This window comes from Vulpes lagopus, chromosome 6 (assembly GCF_018345385.1).
Source record: "Vulpes lagopus strain Blue_001 chromosome 6, ASM1834538v1, whole genome shotgun sequence".
Classification (NCBI taxonomy): Eukaryota; Metazoa; Chordata; class Mammalia; order Carnivora; family Canidae; genus Vulpes; species Vulpes lagopus.
This window is the reverse complement of record NC_054829.1, coordinates 69,630,401-69,645,837: the sequence shown is the minus strand read 5'-3', so window position 1 is coordinate 69,645,837 and position 15,437 is coordinate 69,630,401. Positions and strand designations below refer to the sequence as shown.

The 15,437-nt window shown below is 50.6% G+C and overlaps 3 protein-coding genes and 1 pseudogene across 7 annotated transcripts; 2 read left to right on the top strand and 2 right to left on the bottom strand.

Moving 5' to 3' along the window:
• The first annotated feature begins 971 nt into the window (after positions 1-971).
• On the top strand, positions 972-8,233 carry TSSK4 (testis specific serine kinase 4). Of its 4 annotated transcripts, none has more exons than XM_041758392.1 (4): positions 972-1,095; positions 6,497-6,739; positions 7,155-7,518; positions 7,954-8,233. In XM_041758392.1, coding segments are annotated over exons 1-4 (792 nt in total). In that variant the 5' UTR covers positions 972-1,093; the 3' UTR covers positions 8,137-8,233. The 4 variants fall into 4 exon arrangements, with proteins under 4 accessions (XP_041614326.1, XP_041614325.1, XP_041614329.1 ...); XM_041758391.1 differs by having other exon boundaries at positions 7,125-7,518; XM_041758395.1 differs by lacking the exon at positions 972-1,095 and adding an exon at positions 5,943-6,167 and having other exon boundaries at positions 6,525-6,739.
• On the top strand, positions 3,991-4,285 carry LOC121492989 (annotated as a pseudogene).
• Positions 8,234-9,354: 1,121 nt separating the features above from the next.
• On the bottom strand, positions 9,355-13,547 carry CHMP4A (charged multivesicular body protein 4A). Of its 2 annotated transcripts, none has more exons than XM_041758396.1 (6): positions 13,391-13,547; positions 11,750-11,899; positions 11,486-11,663; positions 10,586-10,700; positions 10,087-10,222; positions 9,355-9,690 (listed from the first exon to the last, which is right to left on the bottom strand). In XM_041758396.1, the coding sequence occupies exons 1-6, from the start codon at positions 13,419-13,421 to the stop codon at positions 9,614-9,616; spliced, it is 687 nt and encodes a 228-aa protein (XP_041614330.1). In that variant the 5' UTR covers positions 13,422-13,547; the 3' UTR covers positions 9,355-9,613. The 2 variants fall into 2 exon arrangements, with proteins under 2 accessions (XP_041614330.1, XP_041614331.1); XM_041758397.1 differs by having other exon boundaries at positions 9,355-9,672.
• A 369-nt stretch (positions 13,548-13,916) lies between these two features.
• LOC121493174 (magnesium-dependent phosphatase 1) lies at positions 13,917-15,388 on the bottom strand. The gene is made up of 6 exons (XM_041758882.1): positions 15,229-15,388; positions 15,068-15,128; positions 14,878-14,988; positions 14,447-14,554; positions 14,270-14,355; positions 13,917-14,118 (listed from the first exon to the last, which is right to left on the bottom strand). The coding sequence occupies exons 1-6, from the start codon at positions 15,263-15,265 to the stop codon at positions 14,027-14,029; spliced, it is 495 nt and encodes a 164-aa protein (XP_041614816.1). The 5' UTR covers positions 15,266-15,388; the 3' UTR covers positions 13,917-14,026.
• Between the last annotated feature and the right edge of the window lie 49 nt (positions 15,389-15,437).

The window sequence follows — 15,437 nt, the reverse complement described above, 5'->3', positions numbered from 1 at the left end:
GAGGGGACCACGCCCCCGCCGCTGCGGCCGCGGCGCTTCTCCGGCGGGGGCTACGGCTGAGGCCTGGCTGCGAGGACGCGGACGACCCTTCGGGGTAAGAGTCGCCGCCAGACCGCCCGCCCGTCCCTGGGAAGACTTGGGCACGGGCGGAGGCCGGGGAGCCGTTAGCCCGGTGGGTGGCTGGGCCCACATCTAGCGGACGCCCCGGAGCATTTGCCGGCTGAACCAATGGGACTGGCCACCGACCGCAGAGGGCGAGCTCTGGGGGGCGGTTCGTGCCCCCAACCCGGGCGGGGCTGAGACTTCGGGCGTCACTGTGCTAGGGCTGCGCGACAGTCCAGGCAGGGGTCCTGGAGTCTGGATCTCACCTCACTGCTTCTCTCCCAACCCGTCACGAAAGGCCTCCCGCCGAAAAATAAGTACGTGAATAAGAATATCTTGCCGAGGCTGCACCGGAGGCCTTCCTGTTCCTATAATGACCGTCCCATGTTCGAAGATGGCAAGCCTGAGCCCGGTCTGGTGCTGAGGCACGCAAACAGGGTGTCAGCCCTTTTATCCGGTGAGTTGGGCAGCCTGACACGCTTATTGTTACTTTCAGGTTAAGAATCGTGGCATACGTTCGACTCTTTCGATGTTTTTGTTCGTATTTATCCGTTATGTGTTTGGGAATTTTGTATTGCAGATTATCCTGTCCTGGAAAAGTTTACACTTGTCCGTCGCCGCTATTTTTTTTAAAATTTATGTATTTATTCATGAGAGACACAGAGAGGCAGAGACACAGGCAGATGGAGAAGCTCCCTGTGGGGAGCCTCCGCTATTTTTTTTTAAAGGTTTCTTTTTTATTTATTTATAGAGACAGAGAGAGAAAGAGGGGCAGAGACACAGGCAGAGGGAGAAGCAGGCTCCATGCAGGGAGTCCGACGTGGGACTCGATCCCGAGTCTCCAGGATCACACCCCAGGCCGCAGGCGGCGCTAAACCGCTGCGCCCCTGGGGCTGTCGCGTCTCCGCTATTTTAAGGGGATGAGCCTTTAGGGGAGTTTCGAAGATCAGACCCAGGGGCAGTGACTTCCGTCTGGCCACGTGGGGGCAGCATGTAAGTATGGAGACTTAAGGTTCCCTTTGCCTGGGGAAAGTGGTACAAGGGAAAAATCACAAGTGGCTTCAGGCCTGAAAAGTCCTCCATTTACCCACTTCTGACCTCTCTGCCCCAACCCTCCTCCCTGGCGGAGGAGGAGGTGAGGTTCCAGGAAGTAGGAGATGGGAGTTTTTTAGATAACCAATGAGTTTTGTAATTATAAAAGTAACTTAAGCCAGAAATCTGGGACCCTTTCTCACTTATTCCCTGGTCCCACCCCCCAGCCTCCTTGGATCATCGCCACTTGGCCCCCTGCTGCTTATTTCCTTAATATCTTCCAAATACTTGCCTTCCCTGGCTGCCTTGGTTCAGGTCCCATCCTCTCTCACTTAAATTACCATAGTAAGCCACCTTGCTAGTCTCCTGGTCACCTCTGCTCTTGGATCCATTTTCCACTCTGCTGCTGTAAAGATTCATATTTATACACACACTATATATATTATTTCTTGCAACAGTGGCTCTCAAATCTTGGTGTGCATCAGATTCAGCTAGAAGCTTATTAAAAACAGAGAGACCAGGGCACCTGGATGGCTCAGTGGTTGAGCATCTATCTGCCTTTGGCTCAGGGTATTATCCCGGGGTCCTGGGATCGAGTCCCACATCGAGCTCCCTGCATGGAGCCTGCTTCTCCCTCTGCTTATGTCTCTGCCTCTCTCTCTGTGTCTCTCATGAATAAATAAACAAGATCTTTAAAAAACAAAACAGAGACACCTAGGTCCACCAGAATCAGGATCTTAGAGGAGGGGGTGTCTGGGCATCATTATTTTTTTAACAGGCTCTGACTTTGATAATTTTAACCAAAATTTGACCATGAGTACATAGGATAAACTCTAAAAAGCGTGGTATATGAGGCCTGTCAGACCTGGATCTTTATTACTTCTCCAGGTACCTTACCTTTTGGAACCCTTCCTGTATTCAGATTAGAATCTTGAATACCGGGATGCCTGGGTGGCTCAGTGGTTGAGCATCTGCCTTTAGCCCAGGGTGTGATCCTGGGTCTGGGGATCGAGTCCCACATTGGGCTCCTTGCAAGGAGCCTGCTTCTCCCTCTGCCTATGTCTCTGCCTCATTCTCTCTGTGTGTCTCATGAATAAATAAAATCTTTAAACAACACAAACAAAAATGAATCTTGAATGCCATGTTTTCTCAAGCCTGCAAGCCTCATATAGTTCCCTCTGCCTAGACTCCCCAGTCTACCATTCCCTGCTTACCTGCCCAGAGACTCCTTTTGAACAGTGCAAATGCCTCCTCCATAAAGCCTGCCTTTACATCTTCCAGTCTTTGTTTATAGCACTCTTAATCTCACTGTACTGTTATTTTACTTATTTGTCTGTCTTCCTTGTTAATTACTAAGTACTCACAAGAAGACTATAATTTATCCATCTTGATATCTTTAGGACTTAGCAGTGTTTTTGTATAAAGTAGGCAGCTTAATACACGTTTCGCGCATGAACTGGTTTACCTCCTAGACATGATGAGGGACAGAGCTGCCACCAAGCTACCTACATCTCCAGGGGCCAGCTACCTATCCAGAGGAGCAGGAGATGGGCAGGGCTGGGTGGGCCTCCTTACCATGGTATGCCCTGGACAACTTATCTTGGTCGTTTGAGAATGTACATCTAGCTTCTAACAAACTTTGAAACCATCCTGCCAGCAGGAGCAGCAGGCTGTCAGATAGGAATTTACCAGTAGCCTATGGCATAATCCATACCATACCAAACTCCATAAATGGAGTTGAGGGTTTTTGTTTGTTTATTTTGGAGGGGGAGAGATAGAAATAAATCTGATTTTTCTCTTGTTCTTTTCCCTGCGTGCCCCACCCCCCCCTCACCCTGTACACACATAGTCTTTAAATCCAGGTAACTGGGCAGCCTGGGTGGCTCAGTGGTTTAGCACTGCCTTCGGCCCAGGGCATGACCCTTGGAGACCCAGGGTCGAGTCCCATGTTGGGCTCTCTGCACGGAGCCTGCTTCTCCCTCTGCCTGTGTCTCTGCCTCTCTGTCTCTCATGAATAAATAAATAAAATCTTTAAAACAACAACAACAAAAAATCCAGAATACCCCTCTATCAAGAGACCACAATCTCTTGTTCTCTCATTCCCTCCAAACTTGTTCTTCCGTTTCACCGAGACCTACAACCCCTCCTTTTGTCCCTTTGGACTTTTTCTAGCTTGTGTTTCTAACCCATGCAGCTGACTCTGTATTCCATCATTTCAACTACATTCTTGCCTGTGTTCTTGATGCCTCTCTTCCATTATTCTTTCTTCCCAGCTGCCAAGGGAAACCTTCATCTTGGGTTCATCGGCCAATATGCAAGCACCTATACCCAACATGCTAAAAAAATCTTAACACTGTGTTAAAATCATGTGTCTATAAATTGTGTTTTTAACCTCATTTGGACCCCCCAATGCTGCCCAGTGATCCTGCTCATTTTCTGGATGAGCTCTCTTCCATTTCTCCACAACCCATTCTTCTCAAACCTCTGACTTCATCTCCCTCTTCTGGTCAGTTGACCTCCCTTACAGCCCCAGTGAGATATGCAAGCAGAAAAAAACACAATTACAGACACTACGTTAGATGCTGTGACAGAGAAAGTACTGGGGCTCTGGGATTACCCAGAAAGGAGGAACATCCAGTTTGAGTTTGAGTGGTCAGCAAAGGTGTCCTTAAAACAGCTCAGAGCTAAGCCCTGAAGGGAGAGTCAGGGTCCGCCAAGACAGAGGGAACAGCAGTGAAGGACAAGTGATTCTGTTTGGTTGGAGCATTACATGTATCTTAAGAGATAAAATTGGAGAGATGTTGAAGCCATATAAAATAATTTGGGCTTCTCTTTGGGGTTGGCCGTGGAAACAAGATGACGAAGGGGACATCATCATTTGGAAAGCATCGCAATAAGATGCAGACGTTGTGCTGCCACTATGGCTCTAAGGCCTGCCACCTTTAGAAGTCCACTTGCGGCAAGTGTGGCTACCCAGCCAAGCGGAAGAGAAAGTATAACTGGGAGTGCCAAGGCTAAAAAACGAAATACCACTGGGACTGGTAGAATGAAGCACCTGAAAATTGTATACCGCAGATTCAGGCATGGATTCTATGAAGGAACGACACCTAAGCCCAAGAGGGCAGCTGTTGCAGCATCCAGTTCATCTTAAGGATTTCAACGATTAGTCAAAATAAACGTTCTGGTTTAAAAAAAAAAAAAAAAAGAATTTGGACTCGATCCTGAGGAGAAAGGGGAGGCAATGAATTGTTTTAGGTGGGAATAAAACCAGTGTTATGCCTTGGAGTTCAGGGTGAAGACCTGAGGGGAGCAAAAAGCTTGCTAGAGTGATCGGTTGATGGAGGTTTGACCTAAGACAGTGGCAGCTGCTCCAAGATCCCAGAATGTATTATGAAAGATAATTAGGAGGGAGAAGAGGTGACAGATTGGATGTAGGGGCTAAGGCAGACAGAAGGGTCTAGGATGACACCTGGTGTGTAAATTGAAGCAATGAGTATAGAACTTAACAGAGAAAGTCTAGAGCAAGAACCTAAAGAGTTCAGTTTTGGACAGGGTGAGTTTAAGATACTTGAGGAAGACATGTCCATGTGCTGTCCAGTGAGCAACTGGTGCTGGAACTCCAGGGGACATCTGGGATAGAGATGAGATTAGGAGCAGTCAGCATTGATGTAATGTTGGGAATGGGTGAGATCCTAATGGGAGGACATAAAGCTTTGAGGAAATAAGGCCTGTGGTAGAACCTTCAGGATATGATGGAGGGACAGATAAAGAGGATAAGGCTCCAGGGAAGTCTGAGGAATGGCTAGAAGGATAGGAGTAAAACTATAGAACTTAGGGTCATGGAAAGCAAGACAAGAATGCATTTCAGGGTTCACAGGTGGAGTCTATTACACCCCTTCGATCTGAGAGATCCTTGTAACCCTGTAACTGTCTTTACTTGTAGAAGTGAGGTTTTGCAACTTTGGAGTCTAGGCTTCAGGTGACCATGCAATTTCTCTTTTTTTTTTTTCCTCTTAAAATTCAGTGCTATTATGTCAAAGAACTCTGGCTAGTCCACTGGATAGTGAGACCATATACAGCAGAAACAAGCCATCCCAATTAAGATGAGGCCACCAGAAGAACCAGCCACTGAGCCCACCTCAACTTGCAAAAGAAAAAAAGAAAAAAGGCAGTTGCTTTAAGCCAAGAAAAAAAAAAATCACTTAAGGTTAAGATTCGTTAGAATAGGCTTCTCCAACACCTTGTAAGTCTCTGTAATATCCTCACACGTGTTTCTCATGCTGGAGAATACACTCTAGGAGCAGAGGGTCTCTGTTGGCGTTATGGGCTATTTTGGCCCAGTACTCGCATACTGCCTGGCACACAGTGGGTGTTCCATAAACGTGGATGGTTGAAGGGACTAGATCTTGGCCGGGGCAGGGGGGCGGGCATCTCACCAGGTTGCAGAGGTTGCCTCCAGGAATCTATTCCACAGTGCACTTCATTCTCAAGCCTCGTGGCCAGGGGCACAAAGAAGGTGAATTGTGAGGTATATGGAACACAGGACCTTGGGAGTTCCGTAACCAGGAGGAGAAAGAAGTAACAACAGCTAGTGGGAACAAAAAAGAACTGCTGCTCCCTTCATCCCCCTCCACGTTCCTAGTGGAGAGTTGAGCCCAGCACCCCAGACTGGCGTGACTATATAGGCAAGCATTTGGAGACTAACTTTACTTTGGTATCCTAGCCCTCAGTAGCTCAAGGTTGGCTTTCTGAGCAGATAAATAGGCTTTTAAATAGCAAAGTTCCCTGCTCTCAGCAAGCCTGACACCATGGGGAAGGGAGACACCTTGGAGATAGCACCAACCCCCTCTGCCTACCGCTCTGTAATGGAGGAGTACGGTTACGAGATGGGCAAGGTCATTGGCAATGGCTCCTATGGGACCGTGTACGAAGCTTACTACACAAAGCAAAAGGTCATGGTGGCTGTCAAGATCATCTCAAAGAAGAAGGCCTCTGAGGACTATCTTAACAAGTTCCTGCCCCGTGAGATACAGGTTGGAAAGGGGGCTGGAAGAGGGAACTCATACTGAGTTGCTAAAGACTTCTCAGAAAAGGGTAGGGTCAGGAAGCGGGGGAGCCAGCACACCTGCTCCCTCCCCCACAACCAGGGCTGAATGTCTTACTGAGCAGCAGGAAAAGGACTCCATGTAAATTCAACCTCTTTCCATTCACCCACAGGCCCTAACAAAGTAAAAGTCCAAAGCATAGGGTTCACCCACAGCCCACCAGCCCTCTGGAATTTAATCCTTTTGCATGGTTCTAAGTAGGTTAGCAGTGGGATGGCAGGAGGGCTGGGAGCACAGCCAGGGTTCTCCCTTCCTAGGTTTGATGGATCCCTCTTCTGGGGCCAGGTAATGAAGGTCCTGCGGCACAAGTACCTCATCAACTTCTATCAGGCCATTGAAACCACATCCCGAGTATACATCATTCTGGAGCTGGCTCAGGGTGGTGATGTCCTCGAGTGGATCCAGCGGTACGGGGCTTGCTCTGAGCCCCTTGCTGGCAAGTGGTTCTCCCAGATGACCCTGGGCATCGCCTACCTGCACAGCAAGGGCATCGTGCACCGGTGAGGGCACGGCCACCCAGGCTGGGGCCTTTGGGCTCTCAAGGGGGTATCATGCATGTCTCCCACTTTCTTCCCTTTTTTTCCCCCTCCCTCAACCTTCCTGGGTTATCTAGGCCTATTCATCCCCTCTATTTTAATGCTTTGCTCAAGAACGTTTATGTAGCAACCCTCTGTGAGCACAGCACTCTATGAAGTACAATGATGAGCCCCAGCGGTCCTCAGGTACCCTCCTCTCTCACCTCGCGGCTCTGCTTACAACTCCGCAGCTCCTCCCTCTCTACCTTGTGTCCTCATGACCGTGCCTCTCTCCCACTCTGCCTTTCCACCTCTAGCCTCTGACCCCTGGCCCTTCAGCTCCCGGTCTAATACTGAGCCCTCTTCCCAGCCTGACCCCCAGCCTTTCTGCTGCTGGTAGGGACTTAAAGTTGGAGAACCTGTTGCTGGACAAGCGGGAGAACGTGAAGATCTCAGACTTTGGCTTCGCCAAGATGGTGCCTTCTAACCAGAGAATGCATAGTAGCCCTTCTTACCGCCAAATGAACTGCTTTACCCACCTCAGCCAGACCTACTGTGGCAGCTTTGCTTACGCATGCCCGGAGATCTTGCTGGGCTTGCCCTACAACCCTTTCCTGTCTGACACCTGGAGCATGGGCGTCATCCTCTACACTCTAGTGGTCGCCCGGCTGCCCTTTGATGACACCAATCTCAAGAAGCTGCTGAAAGAGACTCAAAAGGAGGTCACTTTTCCATCTAACTACTCCATCTCTCAGGAGTGCAAGGTGCTGGCTCCCCCAGGAGGGCTGAGGCCTTGGGGATAACCTACAGGGAGGGAATACCCATCCTAGGAGTCCCCACCCTGGGGGAGGCTCTTCCCCACCAGAGCAATCTCACACTTGAGCCCCTACCCTAGAGTAGTTGCTGAGGAGGGAATTAAAGGGCTACCCCTGGGCGTGTGAGGGATAAGCAGGTTTCAGCCTCTTGTCTCTTTAGGCCAGGAGGGGATTATGTAAGGGTTTTCCCCCAGGGAACCCTTCCTTCCCTTCTCCTCCAAGGAGATAAATGCCAGGCTCTTCAAGATAAAATCAGAGCCATACCCCCTTTCACCAGAGTGGTGTGATGGGCTATCTTGCTTCTCTCTCAGGTCCAACAGCTAGTTGCCTGTGTGGCACAATGGGGGGCAAGCTCAGCCAAGACCTCTCTCTCCTCTGCCCTAGAACCTGGTCCTCCAGACACTATGCCAAGCCACCAAGCGTGCCACCATCCTGGACATCATCAAGGATCCTTGGGTGCTCAAGTTCCAGCCTGAGCAACCCACCCATGAGATCAGGCTGCTTGAAGCCATGTGCCAACCCCCCAGCACCCCTAATCGGCACCAATCCTTGGAAATCAACACCTAAAAGTGGTTGAAAGGGGGTTGAGAGAGGAGCAAAGCGGGAGGGTCTGGGGCTAAAAATCTTTTATACCAATAATAAATCTATTTCTGATTTAGTTTTACTAGCTGGGGTCAAAGACATTCTTTCCTCAGGGGAACATTAGCAAGAAACACTACTGAGGGTAAGAGGTGGATTTCTAACCAGTCTGGAACCAGCCATATTGGCACCTGTGAAGTCCACGTGGTAATTCACAATGTAGCACATATGCAGCTCATGGGAGAGAGGGTGCTGGGATGAACACCCACTTTTGGGAAGCTTCTTTATTCTGGCTAAGGAAATGCTCACTATTTTGTATCTATGTGCATTCTAAATGTTCAAGTAGGGGGGTAGAGGCCCTGGCTGCTGTTTGGTTATGGCTCTATCTCTGTTTACTGTCCAAAGGGATGGCAATATTCTCTTTGAAGAACAAATATCAGGGGTATCAAGATGTGTGATGTATCTTGGTTCCTGCTCCCTCCTACAAGTAGTTGTTTCACTATTGAAAAAAATCCCAGTGAATCATGGCCCCTCAACTAGTGCTCTTAGAAACAAACGACAAAGGCGCATGGGAGGCACAGGTGGTTGAGTGTCCTGAGCTGAAAAGCTCAGGGTCATTGGATGGAGCCCTGCATCAGGCTCTGTGCTCAGCAGGGAGTCAGCTTGGGGTTCTCTCTTCTTCCCCTGCCCCTCTTGCTTATGCACGCGTGTACTCTCTCAAAATAAATAGCTAAATCTTAAAAAAAAAAAAAAAAAAAAAAAAAAGTTCAAACCAAGCCAGAACCATGGGTTCTGAGTAAAGGAAAGCCAGTTGCTCCTTTATCCCCATATTGTCCCTCCCTTTCCTAAAAATGGGCTTTGCAAAAGGAAAATGAGTAGTAAATCATGGGGCCATCTTGGCAGAGGCATGATTGGGGGAAAGCAATGAAAGAGGACTCAGAGACAGTTCTATACAGTTCTAAGATAAATAATACTTGTGCTTAGCCTCAGCATTAGGCAGCTCTAGGACAAACCAACTTGAAAGATGAAATAGTACCTACTTAGAACATAGTAGGCCAAGATATTGTCAACGCCCATTTTTTTCTCTGTTCCAACACTTCATTACTTCCTTTCTTACTCCCACTGTGATTCATTGCTTGAATGAAACAAAGCTCCAAAGGCCAGGGAAGGGTTTCAGATGTAGACAAGGCAGTATAAGCACTACAGTTCCATCTGCCCGATTTTATTGGGAACGAAGGCACCGTGACTACTATCAAAGAGAAGGGGGCCTGGGGGCTCCTCTCGCGCCAACATCCTTTTTCAGAGTTGGGCCAAGAAGGGGAGGGCAACAACCCCTTTCCAGGCAGTGTCACACTATCACTGCTCAGCAGGACCTCCCCAACAGGTAGGTTCCTTTAGCTTAGCACTTGGCACTTAAGGAAAAGAGACCAATGAAGGCAGTGCCGGGAAAAGCAACCCAGACTTATCAGGATACCCACTCAGCCAACTGCTTAAGTGCTGCTTCATCTTCGTCTGCTTCGGGAGCTTCGGGGACAAGGATACCCAGAGAAAGAAAGAAGTGTTAGGACCTTAGCAACTTCAACAATCCCCTGCTATAACCCTGAGAGTCCGTTGGGTTCTCTCTCCCCAGCAAAGAACCTAGAGGTGTGATCCTTCTGCTTGCTGGGCTGCTGCTAATTCCCAGAGCACCCTGTAAAATTTCTCCTAGCACTCGCAGCCCTATACCAGGAGGTATACAGCTTGCTGAGTGAGGCACAAGCTGGAATTTGGTCTTCATTCCTCTTCAGCCAGGTGCCCTTATGCAGTCAACAACCTGTGCAACTGTAGCAGCAGCCCTCTCTGCTTGATTCCTTTGAAGCAGGATATAAATGGAATAACCTTTTCCCATATCTATCCCACCTCCTCAAGTCCTTGAGATAATAGTATAGCCCCGAGTACCTGGTCCCACAGGCAGATGTGTAGAGGGTACACTGGGCAGTTCAACGGGGGGTTCTTCCTCTTTGTCACCCATGGTTAACAAGTCCCGGGCCAATTCCTCCTGCTCCAGCTCCTCTAGCTCTTCCAATAGCTCATCCTGGATATGGAACAACAAAACTGGCAGTTAAGCATGCGACTCTTGGTTTCAGCTCAAATTGTGATCTCAAGTCCCTGATCTCAGGGTCATAAGACTGAGCCCCATGTCGAGCTCTGAGCTCAGCAGAGTCCACTTAGGACTCTCTCTCCCCCTACCCCTCCCCTCCCATGCTCTCACACACTCTCTCTAAAATAAATAAGTACACTTAAAAAAATAAAATGAAGAAAGGAAATTTCTACTTCCAAAAATATATCACTTTTGGAGTGCCCCACATCCCCCAAACTTGCCCCATGATTCTCTTGAGTATTCCTTCTGGCTGGTCTCATGTTTTCTCCCATATTCCCTGACCCCTCACTCAATCACCTCATCTACAACATCTCCAAAGCCCACAGGCCGAGAAATGGCATCTGAAATCTGCTGGGCCACCTCCTGTTGTTCTGTAATGTCAGCCATCAGTTCATCCACCTTGTCAATGTCCCTGAAAACAAGGTATACAGTCAAGAAATCAGGCAACAACCCTCCTGACTCTCCCATCTCTCCTCCTGTCTGTGGCCTCAGACTGATAAATCCATGGGTATCAGAAGAGATCCCTGGGATATTGTACAGAGACAAGGCTGGCCTGAAAATTGGCAAGAAGCCACAATGGGGAAGACAGGCTGCACTGCCCTTTCTGAAGATCTTTAAAATTAGAAAAATCGGGATGCCTAGGTGGCTCAGTGGTCGAGGTCCTGGGATTGAGTCCCACATCAGGCTCCCTGCATGGAGCCTGCTTCTTCTTCTTCTTTTTTTTTTTTTTTTAAGATTTTATTTATTCATGAGAGACACAGAGAGAGAGAGTCAGAGACACAGGCAGAGGGAGAAGCAGGCTCCATGCAGTAAGCCTGACATGGGACTCGATCCCAGGACTCCAGGATCACGCCCCAGGCCAAAGGCAGGAGCCAAACTGCTCAGCCACCCAGGGATCCCCCTATGGAGCCTGCTTCTCCCTCTGCCTGTGTCTCTGCCTCTCTCTCTCTGTGTCTCTCATGAATAAATAAATAAAAATATTTTTAAAAAAATTTTAAAAATTAGAAAAATCCTCTTTCCTCCCTGTAATGCTTTGGCCAGCAGAGATCTTACAGGAAGCAAGAAGACTGACCAAGGTCTAGCTGTCATAGCCATCTATACTGTAAATTCACATTCTGAGGTTTTAAGATTCAAATTATAATACCAATCTATTTTCCCCAGTGCCTGGGTCCCCTGCTTCCCTCCCCCCGTACCCACATGTCCTGGTAGGCCTTCTTCATGCCTTGGGCAGCAAGCTCCATGGTACGAAGTACTTCTGCATTGGTGGTGGCATTCTCAATGGCCTCACGCTGAAACTCCAGGGTGGATAATGTCCCATCGGTTTGTGCCAGCTGCTGTTCCAATCTTTTCTTCCTCCGCAAAGCCTGTAGGGCGGCTGACCCAGCCCACACCCTGAACATCAGAACCAAAATCCCTTGCTTCCCACCTAGGCCCGCCCCATTGGCACCTCTCCCCCATTACCTCTCTTATTTTTTATCCCATGCTTCTTGGCCATTTGTAACTCCTGTTGAATCTTCTGCTCCAGAAACTCCTGTTTCTTGATCAGTATCTTCTCTGTCTCCTTCAGTTTCTGTATTGCCTCCTCAGGGGTTGGCCCCTTCTCCTTCTTCCCTGGAGTCCAATCAAGCAGGCCCATATTATGTGAAGGAAGAATATTAGCCACCAGTCACTGAGTGCATAATGTGTGCGGGGCACTTCACTGTGTTATGAATCCCAAAATGACTCTCTACAATGAATGTATTATCTTCACTTTACACATATGAAAAGTTACAGAGATGTGAAATTTTTTTGTTTAGAATCACAACCAGTAAGAATTGAGGAGGAATCGAAAGGTGGTAGTATGACTTCCAAATCCAGTATTCTTTTGCTATTCCAAGCTGCCTTTCAAGTAATTTCTAGTTTTTTTTTTTTTTTTTTAAATAATAGACTTTGTTTTTCAGGGCAGTTTTAGGTTCAAAGCAAACCTGAGTGGAAGGCATAGAGTTCTATACACCCCCTGTCCCTACACATGCACAGCCTCCCAGTTATCATCTCCCAACCAAAGTTTGGTCTGTTTTTGTAATCACTGTTCCATTTGCTGTCCTAGGAGATGCCCAAGGTCCTGACTCCACAGGATCAAACTGAATAAAGTACTGGGACTAGAGGGAAAAAAAAAAAAATCTGATCTCAATTTTCCCCTTCCTTTTCTGCACTTCTAACAATTTAAAAAAAAAGAAAAAGAAAGAAAAGGACAGCCTTTGCTTAAAATCCTTCCACACTCTATTGCCTCTACAGGATAAAATCCAAAACTAATGAGACATACAAGGCCCTTCTTGGTCTGGCCTTTGTTTACCTCTCCATCTTTTTTTTTTTTTTTTTTTTAAAGATTTTATTTATTTATTCATGAGAGACAGAGAGGCAGAGACACGGGCAGAGGGAGAAGGCGGCTCCCCGCAGGGAACCCGATGAGGGACTCCACCCCAGGACCGGGGGATCACCACCTGAGCCCCCCAGGTGTCCCTCTCCATCCTCTTTAGCACGCGCGCCCGCACACAGGGCCGCCAGAACTCCTTTCCCCCAAATACACCAGACTCTTTCCTGGTCCTGCAGTTACCTCTCCCTAGAGCATCTCAGTTCTCCACGCATACCTCTAGCCTTCTGGGTCACAACCCCCCACACTGCTTCGGCTTCGGCGCTTCCCTGGTTGGTAGGAGCATCCCCGCCATGGAGTTGCTACCCTACACTGTGCGTGCCAGTTTTTGTCCCCCACCAGGAGCTTTAAGTAGGCAGTCCTCCTTCACCACCTCAGATTCCCTTGGCCGGCATAAAGGGTGCACCAGCGTTTCGGGAAGGGCTAGATGACGACAGCCGGGGACTCATCCCCCCACCCAGCCTCAACAGTGGGGGCGTCCATTCACGTCTCGGGCCGGCCCCCCGCTCTTCCTCGGGGGGCGGGGAAGGGAGGGCAGCCAGAGCCAGGCTCCCCGACAAGGCGGGGCCTCCTGCCACGTGAGGAGGCCTCGCTGGGCCGCGGACCGGGTTTTCGGGACCGCCCGGGGCCGCGGCCTTGCCCCACAGCCCCGCGGCCAGCACCTCCCGCCGACCAGCGTCGCCCCGGCTCACCCCTCCCGAAGAGTCTGCCGAGACCACTCATGTCCACCCTCGCTGGCCCGCCTCCGCCCCACTGCGCGTCCCGCCACTTCCGCCTTGCCCCCGGGAGGGAGCGGCCTCAGCGCTCAGACAGGCCTGGGCCAATCCCTCCTTGGGGCCCCGCCGCGACATCATCAACTGGAGCCGACCCGGCCACTTCTACCACGTGACCCGAACCACCCCAACCCACCCACTCCCCTTAAAGCGGCCGCTTCACTTTGGGCTATAGAAAGGCCGCCCCCACCCCAACCCCAACCCCAAGGTTTGTTTTCCTGGAAGGGAGTGTGCAGAATCGTGGATTCCACTACTTGGGGCCAGTGGAAGTGTTCTTCAGGCGCTCGACAGAGCTCAGGAAACGGGGTGCGGACCGGACGAGCACAAGGGGGTCACAGTCGGGAGTGCCCCGATGAAGCCTAATGCCGCTAGCTCTGCTCTTGGCCCCTCCGATAACAGATGCCGGCTACAACGCTAGAAAAGTAGATACAAGCCGGAAGCTCTCTTCCGTCGCACACAAACATACTTTAATAATTTACAAATACACCTGAAAATGCCTTCCTGATTTCCTTTCAGTTTTATGCCTCAAATGAGGCTCATCCACAGGCCTGGATCTCAGGGCCCAGCTTGGGCCTTCGCAAATGTCTCTAGTCCTTGAGTTAGGGTTTGAAGATTCATTCCATTCTGGACATGAATGCAGGTAACTCCTAGAAAGAAAATAAGCCACATTTCATCAGGCCTTGTTGTCCTCTCACCCAAGGCTATCATGCAAACTACCCATCCTGTGCCTACCTGCCTAACCCCTCATAGTAACCCTTTCTCCTCATCCCCCAAAGGGCTAACCTCACCATTCAGTACCTAGTTTGCTGACGTCTACGATATTCCGCTTCTCGTCATCAAAGAAGATCATCTGGGAGAAAACAACTCCAGTCTTCTGCTGCAACCTGTGCAAGGAGGGGCAGGGAAGGGCCACGCTGACTTCTTAGCTCCTTCCTCCTCTCTGGTCTCCCCGTTCCTACCCTTACCTCCGCATACCTCTCAAAGTGGGTGACCTTGCTGCCTGGATAGATTTCCCGATGAACAAAATATCTGTCAAGGCCAAAGAGCTCCAGTAGCTGGTTGGCCCCTTCGATCTCCCCCGTCCTACAAAAAAGTATCCTAGATGGGATCCGGAAGGCCTGGGCTGCAAGCCAAGTTATGTTGAACCAAGGGGAAATCAACTTGTTATTTTTCTGGGATAGGTAGGCATCCTCGGTCCTCACTCAACTCCCTAGCGTCCCCGTCTGACACAGGCGGCGCTGGGCCAATGTTTAATCAACAAAAGGCACCGGAGACGGTACCTTAGATACGCAAATAGGTGCAAATCTGCACGGCCCAGGTTCTTGCAGCCACCCGGCTCCGCGAGACGTCTCCCGCACGCGTCTCCCGGCGTGAGGCCGGCGGCGTTCTTCAGGGGCTCTCCTTACCGTGAAGCGGCCGCGACGGGCACGTCAAGGTCCTGCAACTGCTGCAGGACGTCAGGCACCTCTGGGTACAGTCGGACGGCCTGGCCCCGCCTATCCCGGACGGCCCCGTCGCTGGAGGGCGAGAGCGCGCTCAGCCGCGGCCCGGCCCGGCCCGGCCCGGCCGCCGCCCGCCCCGCCAGCGCCGCCTCACCTGCTCCTGTGGAACGGGGGGTCTACGTGCGTGTCCACCCAGAACGGCCAGAGCGTGTAATCTGCGGGAGGACGGAGGCGGGTTCAGGCTCGGGGCGCGCAGGCCTCGGGCGCTGCGGCCGGGGTCTGGAAAAGGAGAGCTCCCCAGGCCCGTCGCCTCACCGAGGTCGAAGACCGCCAGCTTCGGGAGCCGCGCCATGGCCGGGCCGACCGGCTGCGCGCTCCGAGGCGAGGCTCTCCGCGGCGGCTAGCCCTGCCCCGCCCGCCTCACGGAACCGGCGACTAGAGCGGCGCGGCGCGGGGGCCGTGGGCCTGGAGACCGCGCCAGAGCGCCTTCTGCTGGGGGAGCGGGGGAGGGACCGCGGCAAAGC

Coding starts and splice junctions, on each gene's coding strand:
- TSSK4 (XM_041758393.1), top strand. CDS start 5,943: ATGGGGAAGGGAGACACCTTGGAGATAGCACCAACCCCCTCTGCCTAC. Junction 6,168..6,524: donor TCCTGCCCCGTGAGATACAG/GTTGGAAAGGGG, acceptor TTCTGGGGCCAG/GTAATGAAGGTCCTGCGGCA. Junction 6,740..7,124: donor AGCAAGGGCATCGTGCACCG/GTGAGGGCACGG, acceptor CCCTCTTCCCAG/CCTGACCCCCAGCCTTTCTG.
- CHMP4A (XM_041758396.1), bottom strand. CDS start 13,421: ATGAGTGGTCTCGGCAGACTCTTCGGGAGGG. Junction 10,701..11,485: donor AAGAAGGCCTACCAGGACAT/GTGGGTACGGGG, acceptor CCTTGTTTTCAG/GGACATTGACAAGGTGGATG. Junction 9,691..10,086: donor ACATCTGCCTGTGGGACCAG/GTACTCGGGGCT, acceptor TTCTTTCTCTGG/GTATCCTTGTCCCCGAAGCT.
- LOC121493174 (XM_041758882.1), bottom strand. CDS start 15,265: ATGGCGCGGCTCCCGAAGCTGGCGGTCTTCGACCTCG. Junction 14,989..15,067: donor CCCCCGTTCCACAGGAGCAG/GTGAGGCGGCGC, acceptor CTCGCCCTCCAG/CGACGGGGCCGTCCGGGATA. Junction 14,555..14,877: donor CCCGTCGCGGCCGCTTCACG/GTAAGGAGAGCC, acceptor ACTTTTTTGTAG/GACGGGGGAGATCGAAGGGG.